Source organism: Augochlora pura, chromosome 3, assembly GCF_028453695.1.
Source record: "Augochlora pura isolate Apur16 chromosome 3, APUR_v2.2.1, whole genome shotgun sequence".
NCBI classification, from domain to species: domain Eukaryota; kingdom Metazoa; phylum Arthropoda; class Insecta; order Hymenoptera; family Halictidae; genus Augochlora; species Augochlora pura.
The window spans coordinates 975783-994050 of NC_135774.1; the positions used below are offsets into that span (position 1 = coordinate 975783).

Here is an 18268-nt window from a genome sequence, read left to right on the forward strand (position 1 = left end):
GGAACGATGTATGTATGCGTCGGTCGTTGATAACGGGTGGAAGCCGCTCCTCTCTGGTTGCCGGCTGGCTGATCCCCTAAGAACCGAGGTAGCCGATTAACGATCGCTCGTAATTACGGCCGTTGGATCAGCACTCGGTGCCCTTTCACGACCGTCTCGAAAACCGCTCGACAGATTTCAGAATCGGCTCCGCCGAATCGATCCGCTCCGTGCTCGTCCTACTCCTCCTCCTCCTCCTCCTCCTCCTCCTCGAGATACCTCTTCGAATCCCTCCTCCTCTATCTCGAGATTACCAACTCGCTACCCAATGAACGCTCGACGACTCAAAGACGTCCATTTTTACGTCTATCTTAGATCTCGACGTCTCACGTTATAAACATTCTTTTCGATCGCCCTCGAGTCCGTATGTAAAAATGGACAACTTGAGAAGACTTGGGACAACTCACAACTATTTATAAGTTAACTAATAAAAAATTAAAAAATACAAATTAACGAGTTCTCCTCTATGATCTAATCCACCTGTTTCAATTGTTCTGCGAAAAAGTTCTGCTCGTTTTCCGGTCAGCAGTCTCGACGACAGAAAAGCAACGACAACGCTTATAATCACAACTCTTTTTATTGATCTTTTATACTCTTTTTTTTGTTCCAATAGCTCTGCGTGTATTGATGACAGTTGAACCTGAGACAAGAGCGTGTATCATGTATTATACGAACAAAGTATTGTCGATGGCATACGCAAGTAGAACAACGAAAAAGATCCAAGCACACAGAAGACCCATTATTATCTCGCTCGTCGCCGCTTACTGTCCTAGATTCTCTTTCCAACAATTATACAACGTTGCTGTTCGCGACAGTCCGACGACGACTAACAGAGGTATACACAGCGAGAATATCACGATTCACAATGACAGTGCGCGACTGCGGATGTTTATGCAAAGGACGTCCCCGCGGCGATGCTTTCACAGAAAATTCAACGAAAATCGGAATTTATCCGTAGAGACTCGAAATTGATTTATCGTCCGACGATGAATCGAGGCTGACGGCGGCGTGTAATTTGTAATTCTTGATTTTTGTTTGTTTGTCGACGTCGTGAACACTCCCACGATGTATGCATAAAATCCACAGTCCAACGATAGTGTTTTTCTTTCCCTCTTCTTCGTTCGGCGCCGAAACAAGCGCCGTCGAAACGAGATTGCAGGTGCGACTTTGCGTGGTACGAAATTTACAGAAATTGTACAGTTTTATTTACACACGACACGTTTTACACGCTAACAACAAAAACCCCGCTGCGTCGTTTCGGCGCAACGTTTGCACGGAGATTGCACAGATAATTGCACGGCTGTTCGCAAAACGACGACTTTTGTGTTTCTTTTGTTTTTCTCTCGTTTCTTTTTCTGTATACGTTTATGTAGCAGGCTTTCGATTACAATTCGTGTTCGTGAAACTGGGCTGGACACGATACGCGCGTAAAACTATAGCAAATGTTCTGTCGAATATGCCACGAGCATCTAAAAACAACGATTTCCTCTTATGTACAATAAACAATTCCGCTTGGACGACAGCGTTCAAGCTGAAACGAACAAACGTTAAAAGCCGAGGAAATAAATCGTATTTTCAGTCTTTTACAATTTATAGAATTCCCATTAATTTTCCGATTATAAAATCATTGATTTATCTTTCGCGATTCAAAAACTCTGCGCTGTTATATTCTTTGTGGAATTGTTTAAATTGTTCGCTTACCTCGGCATCAATCTTCTTCCAAAATTTTAGAGATTCACGCCAGGCATTTAGCGCGGTGCAATTTGTGCCGAAGAAATAAATGAATGGCAAACGATTGAAGAATTTCGACCAGGAAAATCGGTTCGATGGGGCACGCACCGCGTCCCCCGTAAAACTGTGCTTCATTCGAAGAACATTTGCTTGTCGCGCATACAGAAAAAACAGCAATCACACGTTCGCACCACATCACACGTAAGTACATTGTTCACAATACGTGCGATCGCCACGTTCGGCGACCGATTATCGTCATATAAACTATTAACATCCACGTTCTCGTTTTGCTCTCTCTCTCTCTCTCTCTCTTTCTCTACACGCTCGCTGTTTAAACAAATTGAGATCTCAGCGTTCGGCGATTCGGGAATTGGCATCGTACATCGATTCAACAACGTTTATAAACACTCTGATTTAATCCACAGTTTTTTTTAAACAATTTCTTTTTCTGCATCGACAGCCGAGGAAAAAACGTTTCTTTTTTTTCTTCACGGAACAATCGATTGCCGACCGAGAAATAAATCAACGATCATCACCGACGCGATGCGAGGCGTCGCATAAAATCCTTTAAATTTGTCAACGAGCTAAAATTATCGTGCTCCCATCCTGTCGCATGAACAGTCTCCGTAATCTCCAACGTTTATAAGTATTTCATTCCGGATGGAACTTCCCGAAAAATTGTAGACCAATTTTTGGAGACTTTTCTCCCAGCTGTCTGTCAGTAAAACGTTACTATTATACATATATTATATATACATCCACATTTCCATTAACAAATTTCCCATAAACCACACGGCGTTCACAATAACGAAGCGATCTCCCTCGTCGAGGGAGATCTCGGGAACGGCGAACGAAAGTTTGCGCGTCGAGGAACGTCGAGAGATAAGGCGTCCAAAGCAACGGTGCGTCCAATTAAAAAAAGAAAGAAAGGGGTACGATAGAAAAACGGTGAAAAAATATCGTAGAAAAGCGTTCGTTTTACCTTCTATGCGGAAAACGAGAGAAATTCGATCGTCGCCGCGTCCGCGACTCGAACCGGCGTCGTTGAAACGAAAACCGCGGAACCGAGGAGGAAAATAGGTGGCCTGCGTCTCGAGGAATCGTTTTTCGTCATTGTCGAACCAGCTAAAGTTCTCGAGTGCCCCGCCCCGGAAGCAACACGAGCCTATAACACTCTATTTGTTCATTTAGTATAGTATCAAATATAGATATATAGCCGTACATGTACGCGCGAGCGAGCGAGCGCGCTCGTACGAGTACACGTGCGCGCGTAGTTAGTCTTTGCGGTTCATCGACATACATAATTCACGGTAATCGATGGATATGTCCTATAGTAAAAGTGTTTAACAATAACATCGTCGACCGGCATCACACTGTCCTCTCGCCGCTCCGTCGTGTCTACCCACGCGATCCGATCCGCGATCGACGTCTGTGACAAAATATATCTCATCGCGGCCAATTAGTCGCAGCTTCGAAACGAACGCGGAGACCGTCGTTCCTTGGTGACGTGACGCGGACAGTCCAATGGTTCGGTAAAAATTTCGTTAAGTATAGTGCCGCTAACGTGTCCGAAGGTACTAGTCAACGCGAGAGAGTAGAAAAATGACGAGGACGTTTCGGTACGAAGGTTCCGTTCGATGGACGTGAACGTTTCCATGAACGCTTCGACAAAAGAGGTGCTAGCGCGTAGAACAGAAATGAATCATTCGTTTCGACGGAGAACAAAAGATTCCAACAATGCAATTCCTTTCATTTCAAAAGGGCGACTACAGAGTCAACGACGAAGTATCTCGGAGGAAGTGATCGAAAAGTTCCTTCTCGGGTTCTACAGGAACCGATTGAAACGATCCCGAAAATTCGGGTCGAACATAAACTGGATCGATAAAAGGACATTGAAACGAGCGTCCTCCTCCAGACGGTAAATTAACGATTAACAGAACGCATTCGCTTCCATACGTTTCCACTTGCATCTCGAAGAACGACATCCAACAACCATGGAACCTTGTGGCTATCCAGCCCGAAGCGCGCCAACGATTCCCATAAGCGGATCGAAGGACGCGAGCGTCCGCGTCAACAACAAGCTTAAACATCTTCGATCCTCCGAATGATATAATCCTGTTTTATACTCTGGAACAATTTCCCAAGGCGGAAATAACAAATCCGGAGACAAGTATCAACAGTGGCGAACCAGAATGGACTCTCTAGCGAAAGCTGCGTCGTTCAGAACATGTGCGTCTTGAGGAGCCAAATCAAATTCCTGCCGCCGCCCTGCGTCACCACCAATCTGATGTAGAAGCCGCTGACTCCCTCCCTGGGAGCAGCGACGGGCAGCTCCTGCGGCTGATCCTGCTGGTCCCGCTTCTGGGTCTCCGGTTTCTTCGCGCGCACCTTCACCCTGTCCTCTCTCTTCTTCTTCTCCTTCCGCTCCAACTCCTTCACCTGGCGTTCCTCCGCGCGCTTCTCGGCCTCCGGCTTCCGGCCCTCGAGGTACAATTGGAACAGCTGAAACTCCGGAGCCTCCCGCTGCTCCTCCCTGCGCTTCTCCTCTATCTGCCTCAGCAGCGCCTCCTCCTCCTTCTGGAGCTCCAGTTGCTGCTGCAGGACCGAATACTGCTTCAGGTCCTGCAACTGCAGCTGCAGTCGCATGTCCCTCCGGAGCTTCTGCTGTTCCTCCTTCTCCCTCTCGTTCTGCCTCGGCAGCTCCTTCGACTCGGCCTCGGCCTCGGCCTCGTCCTCTCTGCGAGGCTCCGCCGAAGTGGACTGTCTCTCCGACTCCTCTTCGGCCTCCCGAGTCTTAGCCGCCGCCTCCCCCTTCTCCCTTTTAATTTCCTCCTTCTCCAGTCTTTCAATCTTCTCCTGCTGCATGTCCAGCTTGTCCTGCTTCCTCAGCTCTTCCTCCTTCTGCCTGGTCCAGATCTCGTCCTCCCGTTGCCTGGTCTTGATCAACTCCTCCTTCTGCCTGTTCTTCATGTACTCCTCTTCCTGCTTCTGCTTCTTCATGATCTCCGCCTCGAGCTTCTTCAGCATCTCCTGCTCCTCCTGCTGCCTCTTCAGCTCCTTCGCCTCCTCTTGCTCCTTCTTCTTCTGCTCCTTCTTCAGCTCCTTCTTCGACTTCTTGCTCTTCTTTCGCTTGTCCTTGTCCTTTTTACCATCCTTCGACTCCCCTCCCTCCTTCTCCTTGGCCTCCTCGGCCTGCTGCCGCTTCAGCTCCTCCTCCCGCTCTTGTATCTTGGCCTCCTCTTTCTGCCGTTTTTCCTCTAGCTCCTGCCTGAGCATCTGCAGCTGGATCCTCTGCTCGATCCTTTGCTGCAGGTCCTCTTCCTCCTGTTGCTTCTGCGTCTTCGGCTCCTGCCGCGGCTGCTGGTGTTGCTGGTGTTGCTGGTGTTGCTGGTGCTGCTGGTGCTGCTGCTGCTGGCGTTGCTGCGACTGGCTCTGCTGCTCCCCGATCGATTCCTGCTCGGCTGTGCTGTTTTTACCTTCAAGCGGATGCGAGCAGCCATCGTTAATAGGAATCTCCTCGCGTCGGGACCCGTCCGAAACGGCCGCGTTCTGTGCGGCCGTAGCGGGAGGTTAGTTGCTACCTGAATGCTGCTTCTGATCGGAGCCGGCGTCTGAACCGCTCGAGCTCAGTGTCGTCTTGCTGTCGTACTGGTCCGGGGAGGACTGCACCGACAAGGTGCGATCCGTCCGTCTCACTCTGTGGGGGGAGTGCTCCGGTTCGACACTGCTCGGGTCTGCCTGCAACAAACCCTCCGGTCAAGGGATTTCGGGAGATCGGCCGAACGCGGGGCGAGTCGCGTCTACGGACACCACGGTGGGATCTAGCATAGATTCGGGGACACGGTCACGGCGGGTCACACATCACGGCCAGTCGACAATCAATACTGACAACGAGTGCGGTGCTGGGGCATGGTCGGAATGGTACGGGGACCGGCGGTCTCTTAACCCCTTGCGCTACAATTTTATTTTAACCCTCCCCCTCCCCTCCTTTGATTTTTCAGCAAAACTGACATCGCAGGATTCCAACCGACGCTGAATTAAATCTTATCAATCCAAATTATTATTTACTATTTCCTGAGTTGGGAGGGCGAAGTAAACCTTAATGATATCAGCATTTAATATTACCCCACGTGGTTCGTCACTCTCAGATTTTGATAGCAGAAGATCTCTTTTTCGATTTAGGAGAAATTGGCAGTCATATTTATCAAAATAAACACGAAATGTCCGTCATCATTTTGACTCGTAGTTGTAGTGCAAGGGGTTAGTGTTGTACTAAATTGATGGGTACAATGTCGGAGTTCGCTTAACAGCACGAGCACGGCTCAAACATGCCCGCCCCTAGGTGTCTACGATCTCGACGCTTAATTTGGAGTTCAAAGTATGGCTTCGTGGATATTTTCGGGATTGAATTGGTGGACAGTCTTCTTAGTTATTGTAGTTTCGAACCTGGCGCGCTTGTTAACTAGCATTCGAAATTTGTCTCGGATTCGTTTTCAACGATAATAGTAATTTTCTTCGAAGCGATAGCAGTGATAGTAGGAAAGACTGATAAAGAAGATCGTGATGCTGAAGACTTGCAGATTTAGTGAAGTAAAAAGAAGAAGGGTTGCAGAAAATGTCAGCAGAGAAGGAATGAACGAATGAAGCTGGATGGAGGAATTGCAAATCTTTCTCTATTTACTTATTTTATGTTTCGAACAAGTATTTGGGACATTGTATTTTATAATAAAATATTTCAACGGTATTGAAAATATTTTTAATCTGACCAGCTTCGGGAGTGGAATTTTAAATCAGCAATGGGACCAAGTATGTTTTAAATAGTGTGGAAACAACGATATCGTGTTCTCTGGGTATACTTAAAAACGTGAAAATAATTTGTGCGGGTGATGCAAATACGTAAATAGTTGTAACATTTATGCATTCGTATCGAATCAAATTCTTCAGAGGCAATGAAGATCGCGAAGAAATGCTTCTACGCCATCTTATGTAGATTTGGACAATAATATATCATTTTTCAAATAACTCTAAACAGTATATAAAATTCTATAAAATGTTACTTGTACCAATATTTGAAATTTTCTTATCGTTTTTCATGGATTCGATCACACCGTGAAGAACAAGTGCATACACTTACGCATACCAACAAAACCGTGGTGTGTATAAATATAGATACGAGTGTGTGCATGCATATATAAAGTCGTGAAAAATTCGGATACCAACAGGAAAGAGTTCAATATTCAATATTTCACACCGCTACTCAAAAAGATTCGATCACGTGGATTAATCACGATTACGAGGAAAATTGGTAATAAAATTATTCGAATAAATTCGAGCGCTCGTCGATTATTGGGAACACGAATATTTCGAATATTTTTGAGCAGAAGCGTAGTTTCAAGCGCTTATCAACAATCGAACGATACCAAATCCTACTTGATCATTGACACATCGAACTTGGTCCCATTACCAAGCAAGATTGCACACGCAGGTTGTCATGTATAAAAGGGGTAATATACTTGGAAAGATAAATCTCGTACATGGAAATGCATTCAGAATAATTGTACGTGGGTGTGTGACAGAATATAGAAATATTGGGACCCCATTCAATAATACTTCAATCCAACGTTTTTCTAGTTTGTTTTTTAACAACGAAAAGTGAGTTGCGAATTTTGTATAATTGATTTGCTGTCTTTGTTAAAGCATGCTTAAAAAATCAGGGATATGCAGACAGAGAGGCTTGAGAGAAAAACGGAGAAAAGTATTCTCTAGAAAATCTCCAATCGTTTTAGCTAATTTAAGATTGTTAAGATTGTCTATAGTAGTAAAAAATGATCGAACGAAGTACTTTCTTTTATCTCTTCTCGTACTATAGTAATTATTTTCTTTATTAAATTTTCAAAATTCCTATTCTCAATTAATTCTAGCTATTTCTTAGAAAAATAGTATTTAACTATACTTGTTTAAAAATATAATTTACAGATATCTGAACGTTTGTAAAAAATTCTATCAACAATCTAGACTTTACATACAATATATACTTCGTCGTATACTTACTGAAAATCTCGAATTCAAGCCGGGTCGAAATATCGAAATTTTCGAGAGAACACCGCACATTCACACAGAGATTGTATTCTTACTTTAATCCCTTTGCGATCGCAAAATTTTTGGACAACACTTGTATATATCACGGTGATCAACGGAACGTCGAGTAGAGTTCATTGCGAAGAGCGGGTTATTTTTACTACCTTCGGTGGAGCATTGTTACGTTTTTCTAGTTTTCGCACTGTTCGAAATTCACAGACTAATTGTCCTGGGGGTAGCTACATTAAAATGCGCCGCTTGTAACAGTGGCGATTCTCAAGCATTAATTTCCATCAGATTAGGCGAATCGTTCGCGCGAATCTCACTTGTCCCACCGATAATAACAGATCGGCGGTGTCGGCGTTGCGAAAGTGGAAATGAAAAAACTGTGAACGAGATCGTAAATAAGGATACAGAGAACGAGATAGAGAGAAAAGAGAGGTAAATAGAGAGAGAGATAGAAAGAGAAAAAGAAAGAGAGAGAGAGATTTGAAAGACAAGAGCAGTCGCTCAAACGTGGCAGTGAGTTCACGCGATAACGAAAAGAAAAACAACGAGAAAGTGGCGGTGACAACGCGCTATCGGTCTCCGGGGCAACACGCACCTGATAGGCCAGCGCGTTCATGATGATCCCGGGCGGCACCAGATCCAGCGGATGGATCTCCTTCATCAGCACGTTCGTCGGGATTTTATGGAACTGGATGTACTCGAGGAAGTTCGCGATCACGTCTTTCAGGATCGCGGTCTGATTGCTGTCGCAGAACTTCTTGCTCCACATCAAGGCCGCCTAATCGAGTCGGAAATGGAAACGTTGATTACGCTTACTTCAACGAAGAATCTTCAATATACAAGCTGTCTTAAATTCCACTCGCGATCGAGAAATGAAATTATTCGAAGCAAATGTTTTCCTTATAAAAATATTCTCTACAGCAGCGAGTTATTAACTTGATTTTTATTTATTATTCTTACTAAATAGCTTATAAACAAAGCCATGTATCGCTGCCAAATTACACATATGAATTTGTGAGAAATATTGCTTCGAATTAACTCAGGAATCCTTCATTTCTCGATGACTTTTGGGACACTCTGTATTAGCCATTTGCACGCGAAGCTCTTTCAAACTTCTTTAATTAATTACACTGGATGCGACAAGAAATGGAGGCTTGTTAAAGCAGTGACTATTTGCAGTGGGATATAATGTAAGAATAGTTGCAAAGAAAGGGTATCGATTGGCGGACGTAATTGAGTTTCGTAGCAATTAATTTCGACGCACTTGAAACTTGGTGAACTCGTCAGCGCGCAGCTCTTCTCTCGCCAGGATCAACAGGACTACGTGTTGGGGGAGCAGAGTGAAGGATCCTAAGTTTAGTACTTCGTTGCCGTGTTCGTCGACGAATTCCAGCACCTACGAACATCGTCGAGATTGAATTAACGTGGTCGAAGAACGCTTTGCAAGTTATTATTTAACTCTGTTTTGCAAAAAAGAAAATATACATGGATTTAATTTATATAAAGATACGCTGTCTTCTAAATTTAATATTTTTATGATTTTCAAAGGTATAGCTTTATCGAATAGTTTTATCGAATTTACTATGTTAAATGCAAGGTTTACCTTCTGAACCAACGATTTAGTACATTTGTACTGAATGTATCGTTCGGCAGACGCCAACAGAGCACACACGGTGTCCACTGTGATGCAGCATTGGGCGAATCCAGCGCAGGCACTTCTCAGCTGGTTCAAGCCATAGTAATCCGCGGCGTTCATCACACCTTTAAATAGAAGAGAGTATATATTTTAACTGGTCAAAGTAGAGTCTCCCAAACTTTTGACAAAAACAAGTTGTCACGCAGGAATAACAATAAATTAAGGCTTCAGACGATTATAACGTGACCGCAAGGGTTCATCGATTTGTCGGTCGATTTTTTCGTCGATTATCTCATGAGAATAATAAATCATTTCAACAGTATGGTAGTTTTATAAATCAAAGATTATCAGAGAACTTTCGCGACAGTCGTTTCTACATAATACGCCAGCACACCACTTATGTAATCACGGCAACACACCCACACAAAAACAAAAGATAACGCACGTGGGACAATTCTCCCGCACTCTCCAATAAATGACATAATCATCCTTGAGAACGCAGCTTAAGACTAAATACAGTGTAATCGAGCAGAAACGATTTCGAAAATATTCCTGTTAATAATCGCATTAAAACAATATTGTTCTTCAGAAGATTGTATCTTGTTAAGAAAAGTAATATGGGATTAATTAGTCAATCGTTTAATGGAATAGAAAAGTATCGTTTCAATTACCTAGCAGTGTCCTGGGCTGCAGCATGATGCAACCGGTGTGAATGTACTCTATCACCTGGCGGAAGACGTCCGGCTCGAACTCCTCGATGATCAAAGTTGTATGTTGATTCGGCTGCGGCTCGGCAGAAAAGTATCATTTTTATACGAACGTGGGCGCGCAGCGTCGCCGGGGATCGTTTTCGATTCTAGCTTGAACTCCACAAACTATGCTAAGCGAACTGCACGGCACAATGAACGATGGATACGCTAAACTTTAAAATAGATTTTCATCACCCACGCGACAACTTTCCGGTGAATTAAGCCACTCTTTACAAGGAAAAATCATTTTTTAGTTCTGACAAACTTTAACCGAACTGGGATTTTAAAAGGAAAACATTTAATTATTTAGATTTCTGGCGCATTCGAAATACTGAAAGAAATTTCGGTAATTAAATGCTCCAAGTGTCTATTAAAAATATGGGTAGGTAATCTATTATTTTTTTTAGTGACATTATTTATTCGACGTCCCTGGTTCTAAGGCATAAAATATACCACAAGTTGAGATTATATAAGTAAATTCAATGATTGAATTAAATAAGCGAATATGCCATTTAAGCTAGTTATTAAAATTAATTGAATATGTCATTAATTCAGTTCTTAAAATCAATCGAATATGCCATTAATTCAGTTCTTAAAATCAATTGAATATATCATTAATTCAGTTCTCAAAAATCAATTTAATATACCATTAATTCAGTTCTTAAAATCAATTAAATATACCATTAATACAGTTCTTAAAATCAATCGAATATTTGACCCAGTCAACAAGAATAGCTTAGAATAATGGCAATTAATTTTGACCAATTTCTATCCGGAGTTCCGAATGTTTAAAGAATTTAGTCGGTCGTCCATCGTCAATCGCTGAAGCATTTAGTGGAAATCGATCGTAGACCTCCGTGCCGTGATCACTTCGCGGCGCAGTCGGCGTGGGTGCAGTTTCTCGTAGGCAAACTACTGTGCGTCTAACACCATCATAAATCCACGACTACGTAACGAACTTGCGAGATGCGGAAGATTAAATTGCGCCGTATCCGAATGACATTATCGCGCTCGCGCGATCCCATAACTGCATCGAATTTCCCACCGCGATAATGAGACGATCGTCTCTCTAATCGCCCGGATCCCAGCGGCAATTTAAAGTTCGCATGCTCACTCAAGGAATAGAAAAAAAAATATAAAATAAACACAGTATTTACATTATAGTTTCAACTAATCGAGTACTACAATAGTTTGCGCTATTTACAAGGTGGCAACTTATATCAGTAGAGACTATCGTGTTTACTTTCCACTTCCCTCTTTTTTAGCATCGCGAACAAAAATGCTCCTCCAGATTATCTGATAAAGTCTTCCTCGTTCTTATTATTGTTCTACTGTTTGTTATCGAGTTTGTCAATTAAAGATAAAATTTCAAAGCATTTCATATACAGTTTACTGGACCTTATTTTCAATTATTCCAAGCTCAACTAGTATACCTTAGCAGAATTATTAAATGTAAAAATAAAACCACTCTAAAAGGTTCTTTTATTCAGCTTTTTAATAGTGCTATTTCTTAATATCACGCTATTACTTTCTATACTACAAGAGATCTATCTCCACGCTGTGATACACCCAACTCGCTACGATGCTAGAGCAACAAACACGTTCTATACTTTCAACGACCATGTGGATGCTTCATGTGGCACATGTGCGAACGTCTTTCATGCAGTTCTATGCTCACGGTATCACCGATCGTGTGTGTCTATGTCTACAGGGGCGGACGGATGAACGATGTGAATTTCAGAACAGCCGATATCTCCTAATGAGAATCGATAATGGTTAGGTGTCTACGGTAATTTGGTTTGCAATCCCTTCGGTGGATCAACGCTATCGTCAACTGTACAGACTATGTGAGCAGAATATGAGAGTGACAGAGAGAGAGAGAGAGAGAGATACAGAGAGATAGATAGCGAAGGACAGAGAGATATCGTATCCAGAAGAGACGTTCATAGTACCTCTTGAATGGGAGCCAACTGCTGCGTGAACCCTGACCGCTATACGCCATATAACAAACGCACATTTACAATCATTTCAACGGTTAGGATCGTCCGTGTCTGTTGGTTACACATGCTCCTTGCATTCGACAGGATATATTTCGTTACGCCGACGAAACTTATTCATTCGTTTCGTTACGTTATCGTCCCGTATCGGAAATTTCGATTCGAGTTCCTGCTCATTTTTGCTGTTAGACTATACTGACCGGGATGTGTACTATCTGGGTTGGCAATTAAGCGATTGCCGATTTTGTTAATACGTGTACAAAGTAATTCAGTTATCTGGACTTTCATCTTCAATTTAGCAAGAAAATTGAGAAGACATATTTCATCGTATTATTTCCAAAAAGGATCAAAGCACCGGATCTATATCGTTTTCTTGCCGTATGGACTGCCACCTTTAATTTAGCAAGGAAATTGCGCCGATTAATTACTTAGTTTCGTTTTTATTACAGTTTGAAGTTGGAAGGTCAAATATTTCGTTACATTATTTCCAAAAAAGCAAGAATGAAGCCTGGAATGAAAAAATGAAAAAATGAAGCTTTGAAGAGACTCAAAATTGATTTGTCTAATAAACTTATATTTTAAGCAAAAGAATCGAAGTTTCCTTTTTGTTTTAAATCCGCGATTAATTAGTTGCCAACCCAATACTATCTGCGACCACGGACAGTAAAGAACGACTGCAAGGAAACAATCGGCCACGAAACGACTGCGATTACCTGTTGCGCCGCGTTCTGCAGATTCAACAGCGGCTCCGAGCTTCTTTTCAGGAACATGCGGATCTTGTTCTCGCGCGTCGGCGGGTCTTTCTTGCGCTGCGGGCTCGGCGCTTGGTACAGCATTTTGTGGAACACCCTGAAACAACCCCTCGTCAAGTTGTTGCCGCATCAAATCGCACAACCTCGCGGCAATTTTCTATTTGATTGTTCATTGATATCGTTGCATCATTTATCATCGCCCATTTATTATTTATTCACTTATTTATTAATGTCTCGAATTGAATAGATTATTTAGTAAATTGGGTATTGGTACGATGAATGATTTATGAGTTTAATAATTCTCTGGAAATTATTATTAAATTATTATCTGTAAGTTATTATTAAATAATTATCTGTACGTTATTGTTACATAATTATCTTGTAATTTGTTTATAAACAGCTACGAAATTAATGCATAAGAAATATATACACAGTGAGATATGTATCTCGAAGCAGCCAGGTTTGACACTTTCAAAAAGTCGATATTCGATCTGCTGTAATTTTGTAATAAAAAATCGTACAGCGATGAGCCTAGGCTGATTTTAAAGCTTGAAATCTCTACTTTTGTTCACCGTTATTCATTTTATCTTAAAAAATTTTTTTACGATACAGCGGACGGGCAAACATATTCTTGTTCTTGAAGAATGTAATGGATTGAGTGGTTTTTAATTTGAACGTGAAAATTGGAGGATATTCGTGTCCGTCGTGGAACTTACCTGCTTCTCGCAGCTAGGACAGCCTTGACAGCGCATACTGGCTCCCTGGTGTCACCGACGAGGAACGTGACATCGCAGAGTTCCGGCATTCCAGCCAGAAACTTCATGTCTTCCGCCAAGACGTTCTTATTCTCGTAAAGAATCGGCTCGTCGGTCACCCCAGACCCTGAAGCCTCCGGCATCGAGCTTGTATTTTCCTAGAAACAGTTCCATGCATCGTCCTTTAATTAACATTCGTCCATAGCTTCAACATTTATAATTACCGATACACAATTCCTATAAAAACACATAGAAATTATATATACCAAATTAATTATATACCGTAATTCTCTTCTTAACGATTGTGTTAAGCCGAAAATAATGGAATATTTTTAAAATACCATAAATTGCCCGATAGCATTTACGCATGACATTTACAAAATGCAATTGAACGTGTAAAAATTTTTCTCCTCACCTTTCCCAACGCAGAAAATAAAAATGCAAGATTCAGTGCGATGAAGTGATGAATACTTTATTTTCGAAAATATATCTGTACACCCCCTTTAAAAATCAATAGCACGAGGCACAGAGGATAAATCAATTTGCGTAACAAGCGTATTCCCAATTCGATATTCAACTATTTTATTTTTAAAGTCCACGTGGGACGAAGGGAAAATTTATTCGCAGCGTCTTCCACGGAGAAGCGCGATATTAAAAGGAGCCTCGCTGAAAATGTTTGCGATGGTATTGATTTCGACTCTGGGAATCGAGAAGCTCGCGTTTTTACTCGACCTTTCGGAGACGACGATTTTTTTTTTTTTGGAAATAAACTAAAAATAATTCAACCCCATTGAAGAATTTCCGTTTAAAGATATCCCGATACGGGAGAATATATAGTACACGTCGCCGCTTTTAACCATGGTTTCTATTTCAGTCGAGCGTCTATTCTCATCAAAAAAAGTAGATCAATATCAAAAAACATGTTTACGCGGAGAGTGCCCTAATAACCGTCTCGAATATCCTTGCTGTATATTAAGTGGCAATAAAAAATATTATTTATAAAAAGTTCCACAATTTTAGGTCACAATTTCCTGGCAATTTTCCTTCGAAGGGTTGAGTGACAAGGATTTAAGGTTATGATGTTTCAAGCATAAGAATTTGTTATTTCAATGTTCTGGACTGGCTCTAATAATTATTATTAAATTTATACCATTATATATTATTATATATTAATATAGATTATAAATTATTACATTATTTATTATTCAACGTTAAATATTAACATCCCAAAATAATATTTTCTTGTACTGTATTTATCCGATCCATTTACAATATTATTTATTGTTCAAATCGACGAAGATTTCATGGCACCCTATATACGGAGATTTATTTCGGAAGAATCGTTCCCGCGTGAAAGGTTTCAATGCTTGAATCCATCCGAGCGCGTTAAGAAGCTCTAAAGAAAAGGCAGGAGGGCACGCTTTAATGGACGAAATGCTCTTTCCTTTATCGCGTAGGAAAAATCTGCGAGTTCATCGATAAATCATCCGTTCCCCCACCCTCCAGCCGAGTGCCTTAACTACCCCTCCTGGTAACGAGGTCCGTTATCTACAATGTAGTTAACCTACTTGCAGCCGGAGGCTCCTTTAATCCCTTGTCCCTGGCCGACAGTAAACTTTCATTTACGTTTGACCTTTAAATCGGACGAATAATTTCCACGGCAATTTCGCGACATTTCAACTTTAATATTCGATACGATTCGACCGTATCCACCGTGAAACGACGTTTTCACCTTAACGTCTCGGCAAACGACGGATCACGTTCCTTTCGTCAGTTTTTTAGCATCGAATGAGACCTTTTCAGCATCGACTAAAACTATTTTCACGCATCGACTATTGACGGACGTTTGACCCTTTACAGTCAAGGTTCTATAGTTTGACTTTATCAATCCATAATATTACTATCACCCCATAGAATATTTTCCATAGGAGGAAAAATGATATTTGACGCTTTTGTTCGACTGTTCGACCGCGAGTATTTAAACAAAATAATCTACTGCGTTATTCATTGCAAGATAAATAGAACTCTGAAATTGAATTGTAATAATTCACGGGACGGATTCGTCGCACTTTAAACGACCATTGTTGCAACGCAGTTGAAAGGGTTATTCATTTCGATGGATCCGAAATCCCGCGACGCGCCCCGGATTCGGCGAACCGTGTTGCAATTTAATTTGGAAGCGCAGCGCGCTTTAATCCGATGGAATTTGAGAAATGTCATGACATTTTGGTTAAACCGATTCTGTAATACCGTGCTTATAGTTTGCGCGTTACAACGCGCGTAAGTTCGGGAACAATGTTTCCAGTTATTGCAAGGATGCATTAACTATGTCCAATTAAACACGACAAACTTTCCCTTTGATCAACGTTATGGAATGTTCTGATTTTAAACCTGGATGGACTTTCGTTTCATGAAAAATTTTCACGGTATTTTTACCCTCGAAGCTGGGGTGTCCTTATTTTTCAACAATGTTACACGTTTTCGATGGTTTTGAAAGTTTACACTGTTTTACAATGACGCGCGAAGGTCGTGGATGATAATATTTAGCTCGGATAATTTTGTACTGTTCAACAAAGTCGTTCTATCGTTGCTGTAATTAGATTTATTATTTTGATCTTGAAGGAAAGTCTGTAAAAAAATATAAATATGAGCATTATAACAGATTATACATTTTATACGAATTAATTACAAAATACAGGAAGCAAAGAGAATTCTACTTTTCTTCTTAATAAATTTGATAAGCTGAAAATAATTTAACAGTGTCATTAGCTAGAAATTATGCAGTGTAACAAAGACTATTTGAAATTGTAAATATATAAAATCTGCTGTTATCAATAATTAGTACTGTAAAATATTGAGATTGACAGTAGATAAATTTTATCATGGTGTCACTGTCTTTAAAGTATTTTATCCTAGTTCTTTCACAAATAAAAGTGATCCCAAATATAAGATAACAATTTAAATATTAAAATAGAAATATAGAGAAACTAAATTCAACGTAAAAACCTCTAAAATCACTGTGTTAACTCTACAAAATCAGAACCATCGCGATCTTCAACGAAAAATAATGTTAATAAAACAAAATAAAAGATACCAATCGCTCGCAAAATAATTCTAGAAACGAAGAAAATGAAAATAAGTCGGAAGAAAAATCCTCGACGGAAGCTGCGAACAAAAACCAGCGTTCCCTCCCGCGACCGAAGATAATTGTCGAACCTTGGGGAAAGTACCCCATAAAGCAGACGGTAATACCATAAAACCGGCCCTGAAATTGCAGGACGCGTCTGTCGGAAATAAAACGGGGTCACTCTGAAAAGAAAGATCGACAAAAGGGGGGTGCCCCGTAGAAGGGGTAAATTACCTGTTGCTCGAGTCCCGGAGCCCCCTCGCTCGCCGGGCCGCTTTTGCCCCGAAAAAACACTTTTACCTCACTACGGCGCTGCCGCGATCACGCATAATCCGGCGCCTCTGATCGTGGAAACAGGTCGGCTCAGAGCATGCCGATCAGAGCCGGGGGGATCGCGTCGAAACGGAGGTAGCGCGAGCGGAAACGTTGACGCGAGAGCAAGACGAGAGACGAACTCCGACGAACCACCCCTGTCGACAACCACCGACGGTCACCCCTGTTGCTTTCAGGGCCACCCTGATTCTTCCGAAGGCAGAGCGAGAGAGAGAACAAGAGAGAGAACAAGAGAGAGAGAGAGAGAGAGCGAGAGACACGCCTGGCTCAGCGACCGAGTTTCGAACCGTCGCGGCGTCGCGTTCCTCTCCGCTCGTATCAGCCCTCCAAGGCGACCACGGTCCGCGAATCCCGCTGGAAATCGAGCTCCGAGCTTCCCTCTAGCCTAAGGAGTACGCGCGGGGGTGGTTTTCGAACAGGTCGGTGCCGTGAATGGAGCTGGTCTCGCGTGCCGAATGCGAAAACGATGCTCGGTTTCGGGCGGAACGAGTCGACTGCGCCGAGACCTCCGACTCTCCACTCCCTGATGCCAGGCCACCCTTTCTGCGCACACGCAGTCCGCTCTCGCCATCGCGCGGGGGGGTAGAAAACCCGCCGCGCCGGCTGCGCCTCTACGAGCCGCCGCAGCCTCCTTCCGGAGGACCTCTCCCTTTCCTAGCCGCCGATTTTTAAATGTCACCTAGTTACCGGGTATCCTTGACGTAACCCGAGAGATATCCGTGGTTACCAAGGCTTCGGGGAGTTGCCATGGAACGACGGTGGGCTCGGGAGGGAGGGAGGGAGTCGCGCGCGCGCGAGCCTCGAGGACCTGTTTGATCCACTGCTTTCAAGGACCTGTCGCTGGATTTTTAAGGGTCACCTGGTTACCGGTGTCCTTCGCCGTCGACCAGGACTCCTCCGGGGGCAGGGTGGGGCGCAGTCCGGGTCTATGGGGGTGGGAGTTTCCGTGTTGTACACGGCCCTTTGCCGAGAGCCTGCTGATTGATTTAATGTGTAGTTCGGTTGCTGCGCGACCTTGTTGTCACCTCAAATCTGTAATTTTTTAGGGGATGAAGGATTAAA

At 42.6% G+C, this 18268-nt stretch overlaps 1 protein-coding gene across 2 annotated transcripts; it reads right to left on the reverse strand.

Moving 5' to 3' along the window:
• Positions 1–597: 597 nt before the first annotated feature.
• On the reverse strand, positions 598–17605 carry LOC144467804 (uncharacterized). Of its 2 annotated transcripts, XM_078176758.1 has the most exons (10): positions 17108–17605; positions 13708–13904; positions 12953–13088; positions 12195–12233; positions 10165–10276; positions 9461–9618; positions 9122–9253; positions 8453–8635; positions 5352–5508; positions 598–5246 (listed from the first exon to the last, which is right to left on the reverse strand). In XM_078176758.1, the coding sequence occupies exons 2-10, from the start codon at positions 13887–13889 to the stop codon at positions 3991–3993; spliced, it is 2355 nt and encodes a 784-aa protein (XP_078032884.1). In that variant the 5' UTR covers positions 13890–13904; positions 17108–17605; the 3' UTR covers positions 598–3990. The 2 variants fall into 2 exon arrangements, with proteins under 2 accessions (XP_078032884.1, XP_078032885.1); XM_078176759.1 differs by lacking the exon at positions 12195–12233.
• Positions 17606–18268: the final 663 nt, after the last annotated feature.

What these genes read in the sequence shown, in the direction of transcription:
- LOC144467804 (XM_078176758.1), bottom strand. Translation starts at nt 13,889, where the DNA reads ATGCCGGAGGCTTCAGGGTCTGGGGTGACCGACGAGCCGATTCTTTAC. An exon ending in GCAGCCCAGGACACTGCTAG is followed by an intron (nt 9,619 to 10,164) that starts GTAATTGAAACG and finishes TTCTATTTAAAG; the next exon opens with GTGTGATGAACGCCGCGGAT. An exon ending in ACGAGTTCACCAAGTTTCAA is followed by an intron (nt 8,636 to 9,121) that starts GTGCGTCGAAAT and finishes CGACTCGATTAG; the next exon opens with GCGGCCTTGATGTGGAGCAA.